Source organism: Antechinus flavipes, chromosome X, assembly GCF_016432865.1.
Source record: "Antechinus flavipes isolate AdamAnt ecotype Samford, QLD, Australia chromosome X, AdamAnt_v2, whole genome shotgun sequence".
NCBI lineage: Eukaryota > Metazoa > Chordata > Mammalia > Dasyuromorphia > Dasyuridae > Antechinus > Antechinus flavipes.
Window position 1 is genome coordinate 17,452,666 of NC_067404.1, and position 16,981 is coordinate 17,469,646.

At 41.7% G+C, this 16,981-nt stretch overlaps 1 protein-coding gene across 1 annotated transcript; it reads left to right on the forward strand.

The window, feature by feature from the left end:
• The first annotated feature begins 295 nt into the window (after nt 1-295).
• Nucleotides 296-11,748, forward strand: LOC127542656 (serine-rich adhesin for platelets-like). Its single transcript, XM_051968407.1, has 2 exons — nt 296-2,614; nt 11,674-11,748. The coding sequence occupies exons 1-2, from the start codon at nt 546-548 to the stop codon at nt 11,675-11,677; spliced, it is 2,073 nt and encodes a 690-aa protein (XP_051824367.1). The 5' UTR covers nt 296-545; the 3' UTR covers nt 11,678-11,748.
• The last annotated feature ends 5,233 nt before the right edge of the window (nt 11,749-16,981 follow it).

Sequence of the window (16,981 nt, forward strand, 5' to 3'; positions counted from 1 at the left end):
TGCTGATGAGTCATTTATGGGAATTTTACAGATGGGGAAACTGAGCTCAGGGAGGGATAGAAACGTGCTGGGGCTGACACTTGAATTCAGATCCAGACTTTATCCACTTCCACGTAGCTGACGCTATAATCACAACTCAGTCCCTTCCTGCTCTTTATCCCTACAGCGCCTGCGCCAGCCACGTGCAGTTAGGTGGCATCTTTTGTTACATTGTTCCATAAGAGCCGGGGCTAAACGTGGCTTTGCGCGGGCCGGGCCAGTCATACTGCTGGGGAGCGCGGGAGAGGCAGCAGCCTTTCTAGGAGCTCCTAGCTGGCTTGTGTTAATCTGTCCGACCCGAAGCCAGGCCGCTGGCCAGGATCTCTCCCACTATCCCTGGGTGGTCCCCGCGTTTCAGTCAGAGACCGGAGGACGTGGGAGGCGCCGTGCTTCAGTCCAGCCTTCTCGGCAGGAGCCGGTGCGGCCTGCGCGCGGCCCACCCATAACCGCCACGTGCTCCACTCGGCTCACAGCGAAGCAGGTGCCGGGATTCCCCTCGCTGACCAATGGCCTATTCCAAACCCCAAGGTAAGCTGGTCAAGAACCTGCCTGCAGCGCTGGAGGGGGAGCCAGTGCTGATCTTCCGTGGGCCCAAGATACGCAAGGGCCAATGCGTCCAGGTTACTGTAAGGAACAGGCAAGTTAAATACCTGGTACGTTACCCGAGACGCAGAGAGAAGGACCAGGCCCCGACGGGTGGAGTGGCCAATCCCGATGCCCCCCTCCCGGACGTCCCACCGGCCCCAGAGTCCGAGTCGACCTCGAGTGACCTGATAGTTAAGCCCAGAAGCCCCAGTAGCAGCTCGAGTAGCAGCAGTCCGAGCCGCCGCCGCCGCCGCCTCGGTAGCAGCAGCAGTAGCAGCAGCACCGGCAGCAGCTGCTGCTGCCATAGTTGCTGCAGCAGCACCAGTAGCAGCACCAGCAGCAGCAGCAGCAGCAGCAGCAATGATGGCGATGGTAGCAAAGAAGGTGGCGACTATGAAGACAGCGGCGGAATCGGCAGCACCAGCAGCTGCATCGGCACTAGCGGCCCCGGCACCGGCACCGGCACTAGCAGCAGCACCACCGGCACAGGCACGGGCACCGACACCGGCACCGGCACCAGCACCGACACCAGCACCGACACCGGCACCGGCACCAGCAGCAGCACCGACACAAACACCGACACCGGCACCGGCACTAGCAGCAGCACCGACACAGGCACCGACACCGGCACCAGCACCGGCACCAGCAGCAGCACCGACACCGGCACCGACACCGGCACCAACACCGGCACCGGCACTAGCAGCAGCAGCACCGGCACCGGCACCAGCAGCAGCAGCACCGACACAGGCACCGACACCGGCACGGACACGGGCACCGGCACTAGCAGCAGCAGCACCGGCACAGGCACCAGCACCGGCACCACCACTAGCAGCAGCAGCACTATCACTGGCACTGACACCGGCACCGGCACCGGCACCAGCCTCGGTACCGGTACCGGCAGCAGCAGCAGCAGCACCGGCACTAGCAGCAGCAGCACCGTCACCGGCACTAGCAGCAGCAGCACCGGCACCGGCACTAGCAGCAGCAGCACCGGCACCGGCACCGGTACCGGCACTGGCACTAGCGGCAGCAGCAGCAGCGATAGCAGTAGCAACAGCACCACTAGCAGCACCAGCAAATGCAGCAGCTTAGAAGTCGCCATGCCCCTCTGGATCCCCAGTGGGAGCACTGGCCGTGAGGGCCTCAGCGGTAGCACCCTGGAATCGGGGCCCCTCTCGGTCTTTGTCGTTGAAGATTGGAAGTACGAATGGGTCTCCGAGGGCTGCGTGCTTCGCTATTCTGCTACCCACGTGCAGGATAGCGACGCGGCCCTCCAAATGGCTGCCAAGAGAGAGCAGTTGGAGGATTGCCCAGGCAGCTCCACCGAGGGCAGTGACAAGGGCACTCTGGTCAAAGATGACAGCACCTGGTGGGGTACGGTGATGCAGTGGCCCCGCAAGCGCAAAAGAGGGCGGGAGCTGAAGCGCGGGCGCCAGGGAATCAAGGTTGCGGATCCGGAAGAGAAGTACCTGAGCAGATTGGAGGAAGTCCAAATTCAACTCCCCAAAGGCCTGAAACCTCTTCTGGTGGAAGATTGGCTGCTGGTGACTCTCGAGAAAAAGCTCTTCACTCTTCCTGCCAGAAAGAGCGTGGCTTCCATTTTGGTGGAGTACGCTGCCTTCCAGCAAAATTATGGCACCTCCTCCAAGAAGCGTACGGTCAACGAATTGATGGCAGGCCTCCAAAAGTATTTCGATGTGGTGCTGGTCGACCAACTACTCTATGATTTTGAAAAACCCCAGTACGCCGACCTCATGGTCAGCTATCCCACCTTGATGTTATCCCAGATCTACGGGGGTGCCCACCTGTTGCGCCTCTTCCCGCAGATGGGCCCGATGCTGGCCTGTACCCCCCTGAGCGAGAGCAGCCTCTACGTTCTTCAGAACCACTTGCAAGATTTCCTGCAGTATTTGGCCCTGGATACTTCCCGGCTGTTTTCTGCTTCCACCGACTACCAGGAGGCTACTACCGAGTACCAGCAAAGAGTCGGGTAAGCATTCCATCCTCTTTGCTCTTTACCTTTGCATCTCTTAGAACCTGTGGTTGTTTCTCAAGCCTTGCTTTGCCCTAGTGCACTGTTCTTCCTTTTTTTTTTTTTTAAATTATAGCTTTTTATTGACAACCTATACATGGGTAATATTTTTTACAACATTGACCCTTGCACTCTCTTCTGTTCTGACTTTTCCCTTCCCTCCCTCCACCCCCTCCCCCTGGATGGCAAGCAGTCTCATACATACGCATTAAATATGTTAAGGTATAGCTTAAATACAATATATGTGTGCAGATCCATACAGTTCTCTTGTTGTAGTGCATTGTTCTTATAGTGTGTTTGCTTTGGCCTAGGACTGCTGTTTGTTCCTTTAAATTCTCAGTGAGGAAGCATCTTTTCTTTTCTCTCAGGGTTGTTAGTAGTGTTTGTCACAGACATAGAAATCTTATGTCCAAATGATCACATTGTACTTTGGGTTCTTAGAAACCATTTAGCTCTTGGAATACTGTGTGCACCACTCGGTACCTGGGTTAAAACTCAGTGACCAAGGAATGGGATCGATAGTGTCAAAGATGTGGTTTTAAGGGTGTGAGTTTGTTTGGTCACCTGATTTGTGGTTGACTGTCTGGATATGATAGGAAAGCTGGTTAGCCATCCCTTCTTGGAACGTCTCTGTGCTCTTTTCCCACATGTGCTGTCTCTGTGCCCTAATTCCGGAACCAGGGCTCTATTATTTTCTATGCTCATTGGTGACCGGAGAAATGTGTTGTTTGACAAATATCTAGGATAGGTAGATAAAAGCCTTTGGGAATTGTTTTACAAGTGTTAAAAATATATTGAGTTTGCTGTCAAAAGCAGGGGTATTTTTAGAGTTCTTTGAATTCCAATAGGCCTCAGGGGCCTGGTCACCTTTGTTCTGGCCTTGAGCCTCTGTGACCTTGTAAGACCGGGGCCTCCCACAAGTGGGACTGGCTCAGAACTGCAATGGGAGGTGGGAAGGGCTAGAAGGAGGGGCTATAGCTACATTCTTTAAAATGGACATTAACACCAGGCTTCCATCTCTGGGGCTGTTCTGATAGCCGGCAGCCCCTCCTCAGCCAAAGAGCTCGAACTTGTTTTTGCTGATGCCAGCTATCAAGAATTAGAGGTTAACAGATGATTTCCCCTTGGGGTGGGGGAGGAAGGAGGTATTTCAGCAGGGTAGGCTGATCTTGTTTCAGAGACTTTCTACCTCCTGGCCAGATGCCCCAGCAGGAGTGCTGATATCATTGCCTCATTTAGCAACCAAACTCCTATTCTGACTCCTAGTAAAGATGCTTTTTACTCTTGCCACCCTTATTCCCCATTCTTCAATAGCACACACAAATACTATATGCATATTCTGCTGACTACAGTTGATCAACCCATGGTCATGCCTATTGCCTTGAGGCTTGGAGATGCCTCAAGATAGTTCTGCAAGCCTGGAACTGGGACTGGCCATGGGGCAGAAGAATAAAGAGAATTGGCAGTTATTTCCTGCAATCCTGCCCCAACAAATGTTTATATTACCTGTTATATTGGATAGAGTAGAGTTTGTTGATTGGGACTTAGGAGGGGCCATTCTCTCACCACAGACTATAAGCTGTAGACCCTACAGAAGTTCAATTTTCTTTGTAAAATTAGGTTAATAACATTGGTACCACAAGTTCCGTGGGATTGTGATGAGGAAAGCAGTTTCCAAACTCTTTTCCGAGGGTATCTTTTTGTATTTGAATTAGGGATTCCTAGACACAAGGGATCTATCTGGCAGTGTAACACTGGAGAAGTATTTTCTTATCTTATTGCCTCAGTTTTCTCAGGTGTAGTTGGGTCAGATATATTTCTGTGACCTTTGGGATTTTAGCTTTCTCTCCCTCCCTGTCTGATATTTCTGAGTTAGAAGATGACTCTATAGTGAGGAAGGGGATAACAGGCAACATAATAGGTCCATAGGGAAGCCGGATATTTTAAAATGGAGATATTTTTTGGAACTCCACAGATCCTTATTCTTTAATGGCTGATTCTAGCTGTCCTGGGTCCTTTTACCAGCCTGATCCAAGCCTAGACTCTATCCCTTAAGACCCTAATATTTGCATGATTGAATTAGACATTAGTACCATGCTGGCATATGGTAAACACTTAATAGCTTTTTCATTAATTCTATGATGGACATCAAATGTTATGATTCTGATTTTCTTTTAAAACCTATGACTTGATGTTATGATTAAAAAATGCTCTCTTCCTCCTAAGAAAGAACTGCTCAAGTCTGAATGCAGATCAAAACTTTATTTTTCTTGTTTTTTTTAAAATTTTTTGATCTGTGTTTTTTTTTTCACAAGATGGCTAATGTGGAAATATGTTTTGCACAACTGCATATATATAAACTACATCAAATTTCTTACCTTCTTAATGAGAGAGGAAGGAAGGAGAGAGAATTTGGAACTCAAAATTTTAAAAGAATATTAAAATTGTTTTTACATATAATTGGTAAATATTTTTAATAAACTTTTCTTCAAGTATTTTCTCAAGTTGAACTGTTTTCATAAAGATATATAAGTAGTGAGACTCTGGAGCTGCTCTTCTTACTTACTTAAGCATTGGTGGAGCAGGATCCCAGAGCAAAACTATTGCTCCATCTCCTCTTTAGAGCCTTAGGGATAGCTAGAGGGGCGATAACTATATTAACTGGCTTATTAATTACTAATACTGTTGGTTTAAATTGTCATTATTATCTCTCCCTTAAATCTTTAAGCATTTTGCTTTCTCTTCAACAAATCTTAACCAATTCATATAAATTAACTTTATTATAAACTTTTAATAAATGCTTTATTTACACGATTTTTTTTTCAGTCAGCAAAAACCTACCTTCTCTCCCTCCTATCCCGGTTATCCCCAATGAAGGGGGAGAAACAAAATCTTTTTTTACAAACGTGCAGTTAAACAAAGAACATTTTCATGTTAAAAATGTGTCTTGTTCTGCCCTTTGACTCTTTCATATTTTGATCAGGAGGTAGATAATATGTTTCATCATTAGTTCTCTGGAATTTTGGTTGGTTGGATGAATTTTCTTACCAGTTCAATCAGCTAATGCTCAATTAGTCAAAAGACAGGCTTTGTTATACTCCAGAGTATGTCATACTCCACTAGCAGTTGAGGGGGGATGTGTTGCCCACATTTCATCAAGCAATATTTCTATTATATGAAACAAAAAAATGGCTGCTCATTACAAAACACCAGGCCATACAAAGAAAAGAAAGTATGCTTGTTAGTGAACATGTATTATTCACTACAGCAGATAGATAAACTGAAACTACAGTTACTAGTTTCACAAATTCAAAGGGAACTGCTTATCAGGGCTAGATTATAGGGACTCTGAAATCATCTTTTTCCCCCCCTCAAAGCAATTAAGTCTTTTTTTTAATATATATATATACCTGAGAAGGAGAAGATAGTGAAGGGAAACATCTGCTGCAGATGGTCTTAGTACTATATGGCAGGAGTCATATATAGCAAAATGGTGACAATAGAACACAGTGGAGTTAGTCATTCTCTCCACAAAATTCATGGTCAATAACTCCCCTATTGTTCCAAGATAAACCCATTTTTATCTTTGGGACAAGTAATATAAGGGTGAGATTAAGTCAGCTGCTTTTACAATGCACAACTTATTCCGAAGAAAGGATATAGTGGTTACAAAACAAAAAATAGCAAATCATATAAAATTTAGAACTTACCCCCCCTTCCCCAAAACTAAGTATCAAGATCAATCAATAAGATCAGTTAATTGTACCATAATAAATTTGAGGAAAATATAAGAAAGTGATTTTTAAAAGTTTGAACAAAATATCAGTGAGATTAATTAAACAAATTATTAATTTACTAATTAATTAAACAATAATAATTAAATTAAATCAACCATAATATTAATTAATATTTAAACAAATATTTATAATAATAATTAAATATAATTAATTAATATTTAATTATATAATAATTAAACCAAAAATGTTGGGATACTGTAAGAAACAATGGGCAATAAAGACAGCTCTATTATTGGGGACAGAAAGAGAAATATGGAGTATATCTGAATATCTATCTATCTATTTATTTATTTTTGCTGAGGCAATTAGGATTAAGTGACTTGCCTAGGTCACACAGCTAGGAAGTGTTAAGTGTTTGAGACCAGATTTGAAATCAGATCCTCCTGACTTCGGGGCTAGTGCTCTAACCACTGCACCATCTGGCTGCCCCCTCTGAATATCTATTTAGACAGATTTCTTATTCTGTCATCTTGTGTTTAGATTTCTACTTAATGAAGTCGTCGGCTTTTGAGAAACATTTTTTCCCTTGAAAATTCTTTGTCAAAGGAAGTCCTATCCTTGACCTATCCATAGATTATCTAGTTTTATCTACTTAAACTCAGAGACTTGGATCCCTGGATCAACATCTTGGTGTTTTAAACTGAGTTGTCAGTTGTTAATAGTACCTGGAATGGGAATGATCACTACTGTTTTTAGGACAGGTTTGTAGTATTTCCTTGGCTACTTCCAGATTCCAGGTTATTTGTAGAGATTCTCCAGATAATTTTGCCTTTAACTTGCCAGTGACAAAATTTAATACAATTTTAATAGGGCCTGAAAAAAACTTAATTGTATTAGCCTTCCATTAATTAGTTCACATGGTAAAAGCCAGTGCAAAGCTTATAGAGTTAAACTTATGAACATCATGGCTCTAGGAAGAATATTAGATTATCTGGAACTCATCTGAAAGTATGTTAAAAATAAATAGGATTAGTAACTCTATTTTGCCCTTATGTACTTTTTAGTGAAGTTTAAACTTCACTTAAGTGAACTTAAACTAAACTCAAACTAAAATTGATTTTGGAGAAGTTACACAGAATGTCCCAAAACTACTCCTCTTCCCTCTCACTTGTCTACTGATCCTCTTTACCAATAAGAAACCAGATTTTTTTTTTTTAAAGAAAGAAACCAGATGTTTCAATCCATATAATTCTGTTTTTTCAGCTTTTTACAACTTCCTCCAAAATGTACGTTAACTATACACAATTAAGGTAACTCCATATAACTTCTTTCTTGAGAAAATTACTCAATTTTAAATCTTGCTATATGATTCCAGATACGTTTTTACATTAATAATCTCAAAATTGGTGAAATAAAGTTTACACATGAGAAATCTCAAAATTAACTTTATCTGAGGAGGAAACAAGTTCTCCAAATAGAGTTCAAAATTTTATAGGCATGGAAATGTTATTCTCTTCTTATCTAAATAAGATACAAGGCCTAGTTTTTTCTGTAATAATTTATTTAATTCTTGGCTTTTCTTTTGACCTATGCACATAAGGTGTGCCATTGAAAATATTTTGATAATTGGCAAAGATGAAGATCTTGTAATATGGTCACTTGGGAAAAGAAAATCACCAGTTTTATGTTTCTTCTATACCTTTTAATTAAATTTTAATCAAATCAATCTCCAATCCTTTAATTTTCTTTCTTTCTTACTACAACTTTTGATTAAAATTCTTTAAAACGTCTATACTCTGATTAAACTCTTTCCATTCATTACTACTTTTCTCATTCATGTCTTTGTTTCCCAATCATATCTTAATTTGTCTACAAAAGTAATTTTTTTTTACCTCCACTGTAATCTCCCTTTGGCAGATTGGCACAAGTTTTTTACTCTACAATATCAATTAATTGCAAAATCTTTATTTTTCATTGATCAAAATGGAAACTTCAAGGTTTACAAGTAGTTATTGTCAGGTAAAATTTTTCCAATGGTTCCTTAAGAACTTACAAATGCATAGTCTATTCCAATTCATCTTAGATGACTTTGCTTCTAATTGACTTAAACGATAACGTTGTATTATACCATTCATGGAAAAACAGAAAGTTAAAATAAAAGTATTTTCTTAAAATGAAAATTTTGCTTTCTAATGTAAACAAACTTCTTCCTTGCTGTCAATTTTCCTAGGTAGTTCCTAAGTACCAGATAAGTTTAGAAACTGCAGACTGCCAAGGCATTTGTTTCTTTATTTTTATTTTAAGGCTTTCTTAGCATTCTCTAGTTGGCAAAATCATATTATTATTATATTCTAAAACAATAGATCTGGCACTCTTCAGGAAAGGGTTCACAAAGGAAAAATTTTTTTTTAAATTCTAGAGTACAGTACCCCAAAACTCACTAGGTTATTCTGGCATCTATAAAAAAAATTAAAACTACAATTTGGAAAATCAGAGTGAAGAAATTACATTTCAGTAGTTTATAAGGAACGAGAATTTAACATTAGAATTGACTGGGTACCTGGATGAAAGGGGCATTTCTTCTGCCAGTGCCTTAAATGATAGTAGTAATAACAACGCTGGTATTCTCCAAAAGGGGGTGTTTGAAACACATTGTGGGGGTACTTGTTGGAAAATGTGACAGAGAATTCTACTACTTGTCACTTGACAAAGTCTCATAAGGAGGTGATTTTTCTCTTTTCCTCAAGAGAAAGATTTATTAATTTTTCACAATTTGGCTAGTAAAATTTATATACTTCAGGATCTACTCAAATAAACAAATAACTCATTTGTTTGGAGAATTTGACCTCTTTTAATAACTTCTGTTTAACCTTTAGAATTTGTAAGCCTTCATAATTAAAGGTACAATTCAGTAGAATGAGTAGAGGGTGGCCATTTCGTCGGAAAAACTCAACAATTACACACTTAGACCAGCTAGCGCTTCCTGGTATGTTTTTTCCTCTATTTGCCAACAGGATCCCAAGAGGATTATGCTCTAGAACAGATTGATCAGTTCCCATAATGACTACTGACCATTACTAATAATATCTGAGGATTACATCAGCTACCGATCACTAACATTTCAGAATTATGCCAGCATCTGATCACTGAGATTGGGAGTCAGTGTTTGAGTATTCCGTCAAGACTACATCATTATTTTGTCTGAGATAACACTGACTGCCCCAGACTTGATTAACAGAATTAAAGAATTTAAATAGGAAGAATGGGCAAGACAGTGCAGTGATCACTAATGACAAACATAATTAGATGGATAAATGTTTTTTCTTGTTTGCCTGTGGGAAATAAGATGAAAGGGCATAAGGATCAGGAAAAAAAATCCTAATCTTGGCCTAGAGAATTCGGCCAAAATTAGCTAAGATATTCAGGAACAAGAGACAGAGATAAAATAATACAGAACAAAAATTCAGAAAACACTAAATTATCTTTCTCAATTTGGAGGAAAGTGCTGGAGTGTAGCTTTATCATCCCTTTCAGTTTTCCTTCTCTATATTTTTCTGAATTGGTGAACTCACAGGTGTGCCATTGAAAAGTTCTTCAAGATTGGGGTCTGTGAAGGTTGGGTCAGCCAGTCCCAGCCAGGATTGCCAAAACTGCTGCAAGAATATTCATTTCAATTCAACTGGCTAATCAATCCGAACACAGGATTCATAACACTCAGAGTGTTTCATAATTCATCAGCAGTTGATGGAGAATGTTTTATTCACATTTCATCAGGCAATATTTATACCTTATATGAAACATTTTTTGCCTCATCCCTTTAAGTTTTTATTATTTGTAATCTGTATATATATTATATTTTATTCAAATTATCATTTGTAATTATTTGTAATAATTTGTAATTAGTTGGAGATGTGAGATGTTTTGTTAGCATCATTATTTCCTACTCCCCACCCTTGCTGCTATCCTCTGCTTTATTCATAGGAGGCAGAATAGTATGAGCTCAATTGTCAGATGATGCAAGTTCAAATCCTGCCTCAAATGATGGCTCAAGCAATGACCTTCCCTCCCTCCCCTCCCAAGTCTTAATTTCCTATGCCATAAAATAAGTAAATAGTTTTGGCCTCCATGATTTTTAAGCTCTTTTCCATCACAGACATTTTGTTTTCTAAGATCTCTGACACTGTGTTCTTGGTTCACAGACATTCTGTATTCTAAGCGTGGATTACTATAGATTATGGGCCAGGTGTGCATGGGAGTACTTAATGCATAGTATGGTTTTATGGCCTTCTTCAGCTCTGAATCCTGTATTTTAAGTTCCTTTTAGTTCTGATATGCTATGATTTTGGGGGGGGGTAGATTTTAATTTTTTTATTCATAACTTAAAATACAAAAAGAAAATTTCATACACAAAACACAATACAAAAAGAGAAAGCACTGCATCTCCAATTTCCACCACTTGTTTTTAAACATATATATATACATTATAATAAAATTTATACATCATTTAAAAACTACCCTTCTTATCTATATTTCCTTCTGTTTGGGGTATTAAAATCCCCCCAAAAGAAAAGAAAATCTCTGCCAATATACCCACCCTTAATCAACTTAGAGAAATAGAAGCACTTGCCCCCTCCAGCCTTGTAACAAATATGACTGGACAAGCAAAACAAAGTTGTAAGCAACCATACCAGACCTTTGCTGTTCTCACCTACGGTCAAACACGGTCATCAATACCGAGTGCCTCAATAGAGTCACTTTTCCTCATTGTTTATGATCTTTCCTACTCTTAGGTGAGGAAAAGTTGGAAAATGTCTATCATTTTGTGACCTCCAAAAGGTCTAGAAGGGTTCCAGTGGTTAAGGAACTAGACAGAGTCTATTCTCCAGTTTTCTGATAGTTAAAAGAGGAAAGTGTGTTCTACATTTTAGAAAGTTTTTTTTTTAATTACTCCCTGTCCTTGCTATATCTCCTTAGTTAATATTCTTTTGTAAAAACTAATTGGTCTTAACTGGTCAAATTGATAATTAAGGAAATAGTGATATAAAGGAGACACTGACTAAAGCTGGTGAAGACATTGAGGGAATATACTGGAATTGGGGGTCAAACTAATAGCATTAGAATCATTAGAAAGACTCCACCACTTCAGGTGTTCCACTAGGTGTCTTCTGAGTGCCAAATTTCTTAGGGTGATTGGGAGTTGGGATAAGAACCTGAAAGAATATAAAGACTACACAGTTTTCTCTGAATTTACCCTTTTCTTATTTCTTTTTTTCTTAACAGATAAAATGGGAAATATCTACTACATGAAGCTTATAGCCAAAAAAGAAGCCTACAATAAATAAAAACGTGGTTCCTTTCACAATTGTCTGTGTGTTTTGATATCATTTAGTTTGTATGGTACCTGGCACATAGTAAATATTTAAAAATGTTTATTAACTCACGATCTGACTGACTTGGTGAGACGGGACTCATTATTGAAATATTGCTCATTCCAAAGATACAGGAGGATTTCTGGGTTTGAGGGCCAGATTGTTGGGCCAGATTAAATGTCTTCTCCAGGCTTTCAAACCCTCCAGAAAATGGGAGTTATGTCCTAACTGTAGAACAGTTATACCCTAGACTATAAGAAAAAACAGAGAGAATCTTGATAAGATAAAATATGGTTGAATTAACATTGAAGGGAATGATAATCCTTACAACACTCATTCCCACCAGGCTCCTATTTGCCACCAGAGACCCACAAACTGACAAATAAGTTTTTGCCTGGGATCCATATCGCTCCAGAGATTTTGCCATCACATCTTCCACTTCCTCCTTAGGACAAGCAGCAGACATTGATTTTACCTAGTATACTCTAAAGAAATGAGGAGGGGGACTGGAAGCATGCTCCCTTCTGCCTGGGAAGGAGACTTCCTAGGGACCCCTGAGGTTGCTGGGACTGAGCCAGACGTGACCCCACCTACACTGAAAAAGGGGGAGGTTCTGATTCGACCTGAAAAGAAGAGGAGCCAGGGGAATAACCGGGGCAGGGGCCTACATACTGACTCCATGTCCCATGACATCCCAGTGAATGAGTGGAACTTCCAGGACACTTGGGGATGGGAAAAGGGGACGGCACTGTTTGTGCCCCTGAAATCACACTGATCCCTGAAATCCCGCCTCTTCTGCCCACATCAAAGGGCAGCCTGGGTCCGCTTCCTGCTTCCTCTGTCAGGATCCCTCCAATGACAAAGCCCGAAGTTTCTCAAGAAACAAGAAGCCTGTTTAATTTGCTTCTGGGGCCGGAGCCCGGTCAGTGAGCCACTCCCGAGCATCATCGTGCCAGCAGAGAGACCTCAGGAGAGTAAGAGATGGCGACAGCTCTTGTCTCTCCAGGCTTCCAGCTTTGCAAAGGGCTTTCCCGACAGCCCTGGGAGGTGGGGAGTGAAAGGATTATTGGGAGGAGATAGAGGTGGAGGACCTTCATTGTGGAGATCTAAGCCCGTGGGAAGGTGGCCCCAGCAGAGGGAGAGCGGTGGATTCTGGGGACCCCAAGTCTTCCTCCTTGGTGGACGGGAGACCTCAAACTGAGGACGGACCCTGGGGAGATAGGACCACTGGAGGGGGAAGAGAGTTGTCAGATTCTTATGGGCCCGGCCAATTGAACAAGCATTTCTGAAGTGCCTGCTGTGTATGTGCCAGGCATTGTGCCCACGTCCTAAATTCCTTGTGCTTTGCATTTTCCACCCGGTAAAAGTAAGGCCCTCCCATCTTCAGCTGGTTTTAACCCTTTTGCTCACTAAAGATCTTATACCTATTCTTTGTGGAGACTTAGAAGTCAAATTCTTATATCCCCTGGGGAAACCACGGTTTGGTGGCAGAAACTGCTCTGGAAGACAGAATTGTGTTCTGAAAAGAACTTTGGCTTCTATGGAGTCAGTGCCTAGTACCTGTGGGATTCTGGGGAACAATGTGACCTTGTCGGACCTAAGTTTCTCCCTCTCCCCTCCCCCGCGAGGAAATCAGTGAGGTTACCAGAGTGCCTGGTATGATGTGTGTGCCCTTCTCTGGTGCGTGTCTCATAGCAACAGCTTCTTGTTCTATAAGTCTTACATGTACTATTCTGCAATTGGCATCTCTGTTTCTCTTTCTCTGACTCTGAATCTCCATGCCTGTCTTTGTTTTGTTCTTTGTCTTTATGTGTGTGTGTGTACAGACACACACACACACACACACACACACACATATCATATACCTGTGTGGGTATCTCCTGATATTTTATAGCCCTTGGTAACTTACATGTATTTCCAGTTGGCATTGCTGGGAAGAAACCTTTCCTTCCTACTGACCTAGGGCTCATAATGGAGGCCTGTAAGGAGATAATCTGAATGCCATCAACTCAGGATTTCAGGTAGTCTTGGCGACAACCAGTCACCATGGCAACCAGTGATTGGATTCAGCTACAGTCGCCTTGCTGGACACTAAATTTTTTCTTTAATAAACTTACCATCCCCTGCCGCCTCCCTGTGCCTGTGTTTGTTGGACAAGCAAGGGGAAGCATCCTGGGGCCTGTGGTTGGCTTTTGGAGGGGGAAGAGGCTTCAATGCCTGTTTATGCTTTCACATTTGCATGGATTAAATGATTCCCTTCTTTAATCATTTACAGTGATTGAGCCAAGCCAGCTAGCAGTGCTCATACAATAGCAGGGAGCTAAGCTTTGTTGGACTTACATGGGTTCATTTGTGGTCCTTGGTTAGGGAAAAATGCATTTTGATTTTACTTATTACTAAAAAGTCACAGTGAGGGCCTCAGTCCAGGACTTTTTTATATGCTTTCCTCTATCTTTTGACTTTTTTTTGCCAAGGCAATTGGGGTTAAGTGACTTGTCCAGAGTCACAAAGCTAGGAAGTATTAAGTATCCTTCCAGCAATGGCGTTCAGGCTCTGAGGATGCTCCCAGCTCTGGTTTTCCATGATCCTAGAGGACCCCGTCAACTCTGACATACCATGATCTCAGCTTGTGAGATCCAATTGTTAAATTTTCAGCAGGAGCCTCTAAGTCTCAGAAGTTGGCAGCTGATAAATCAGGATTTGATTATTCTTTTGATGTCTGAACTTCAGAAACATCATTGTTAGGGGCAGCTAGGTGGGGCAGTGGATAGAGCACCAGCCTTGAAGTCGGGAGGACCTGAGTTCAAATCTGGTCTCAGACACTTAACGCTTCCTAGCTGTATGACCCTGGGCAAGTCACTTAACACAAATTGTCTCAGCAAAACGAAAAGAAAGAACAAAAGAAAGCATCAGTGTCACAAATTAAATATAAAAGTTTGTGCATATATTCTCCTCATCCTGCCCTCCCTTTCCTGTTCCCCCTCTTTTTCTCCCCCCCCCTCGCCCCCCATCTATGGAGAACCTGATTGTTAAACATTTACCTGGTTTGCAAAATACTTTCCATTTCTATCTCATTTGAGCCTCCAAATCCCCCTGCTTTTAGATGTCTTCCAACCCTTACTTTATGATTTCCAGAGGCCTTGAACTCAGGCAGGTTTTTGAGTATCTGGCAGCAATGTACAACAACAGGAAGCAGAAAGGAACCCATTTTTCCTCTTCAAATTTCTTATGATGAGTAGGCTTTCTACTTGCTACTCAATTTAATAACAGCTGACTTTCATATAGGGCTTTGCACATCCTGGTCCTCACTCAGCCTGCCCCTCCCCCTTCCCTTCCATTAAAGTTTTTGAAGTCAGCTTTGTGTTTTTTTTCCCACTCAGTCAACAAGTATTAAGGGCCTACAATATACCAGGTAGGAGTAGCTCAGTGATTAGAATGCTGATCACTGAATTAGGGAGAACTGAGTTCCTATCCAGCCTTAGACACTTATTAGCTGTGTGACCCTGGGCAAGTCACTTCACCCTTAATCCACTAAAGAAGAAAATGGTAAGATAATTCAGTATCTTGGCCAAGCAACCCCCATGAACAGCACTGGTGTGCTATGGGTCATGAAAAGTCAGGCTCCACTGAACAATAGCAAAAGAGCTCAGTTTATTGTGGGAGACAACATATCACTACCTGTATACAAAGAAGATATGTGTGTGTGTGTGCTCTGAGAAATAGATATGAACATGTATGTAATGTCGGGAGGACCCCGGGATCAGGCAAAGTCCTTGGTCTTAGGTTGGAAAAGTGAAGGAGGCAGGAGAGTTGCCACGTGGCTGGTCCAAGATGGAGTCTGAAGTCTTCTGTGGCTGAGAACTGTGACTGAGTCCCTGGGATCCCTTAAATCCCCTAGCTCTACTACATCACCACACCACACTGGGCATCACATCACCACATTACCCATCATTACCATTACATCAAGTATATTCTTAGAGAACCAGCATCTCACACCCAGTAGGCACTTAACTACAAGCACCCTGCTGTCCTAGATTCAAGTATATCCTTTCAGAGTTCCACCTGCTACACATATAAATGTCATCTGCTTACACAGAGGTCCTCAAACTTTTTAAATAGGGGGCCAGTTCACTGTCCCTCAGACTGTTGGAGGGCCGGACTAGAGTAAAAATAAAACCTTTGTTTTGTGGGCCTTTAAATAAACTTCATAGCCCTGGGGGAGGGGGATAAATGTCCTCAGCTGCTGCATCCGGCCTGCAGGCTGTAGTTTGAGGACCCCCGTCAGAGACGGTATATAATAAATCATAGATAATTTCAGAGGAAAGGTACCAATATTAAGGGGGATAAGGCAAAACTAGCTATAGAAGATTGGGCTTTAGCTATGATTTAAAGGAAACCCTAGAATCCAGGATTCTATCAAAATCCATCTCATCTAATCAAAAGAAGGATGCCTGTGGCCAAAAATATTTCTAGCAAAATTATAATTTTCGATGAGGAAAAAAAAGGACATTCAAGGAACTTAAAGATTTTCAGGACTTTCTATCAACGGAACCCAAATTTAACAGAAAATTTAACATAATAGAGCCGCGATAAAATCATTTTTAAGGAACTTAACATGGACAAACTGTTTAAACATGGACAAATTATTTATGTTTTTGTATATGTATATATGTATATTATATAAGTTTCACATCAATAGTAGAGTAGCTGTAAAGAAAGATTGGCAGAGTTAAGAATAGAATTAACAGAAAAGGAAGAGAAACGCTGGAGAGAATGATGGAAAGAATCTATTTATTCCCTTAAATGTCATTAGCTTAGGGGATGTGTTTCAGGTTCAAGTTAACTTCTAATCACTGTTTCATTATTGGGGAAACAAGCTTTATATCCTTTATATCCCCAAATTTGACCACTTTCCCACCAAATACCAGTTCCATAATGAACACACATAACACTTAGCCAAGAAAATGTGTTTATTCAAATGAGCAGCGAAATAAAATTCAGAGAATGTATACCTAGGAGGATATATACCAGATAATAGAGTGAAGGAGCTCTCTCATTGAGAGTAAAGTGATTCAGTTCACTCAAGAGAAAAAGTCCTAATTCTCACTGGAGAGAAGTTACCTAAAGTCTCCAGTGTAGCACTTTGGGGATGGAGACATGATGGAGACTGTTAGATCCTCTTCTATCTCCGCAAAGTCCTTTTCTTCAGCATTCTGAGA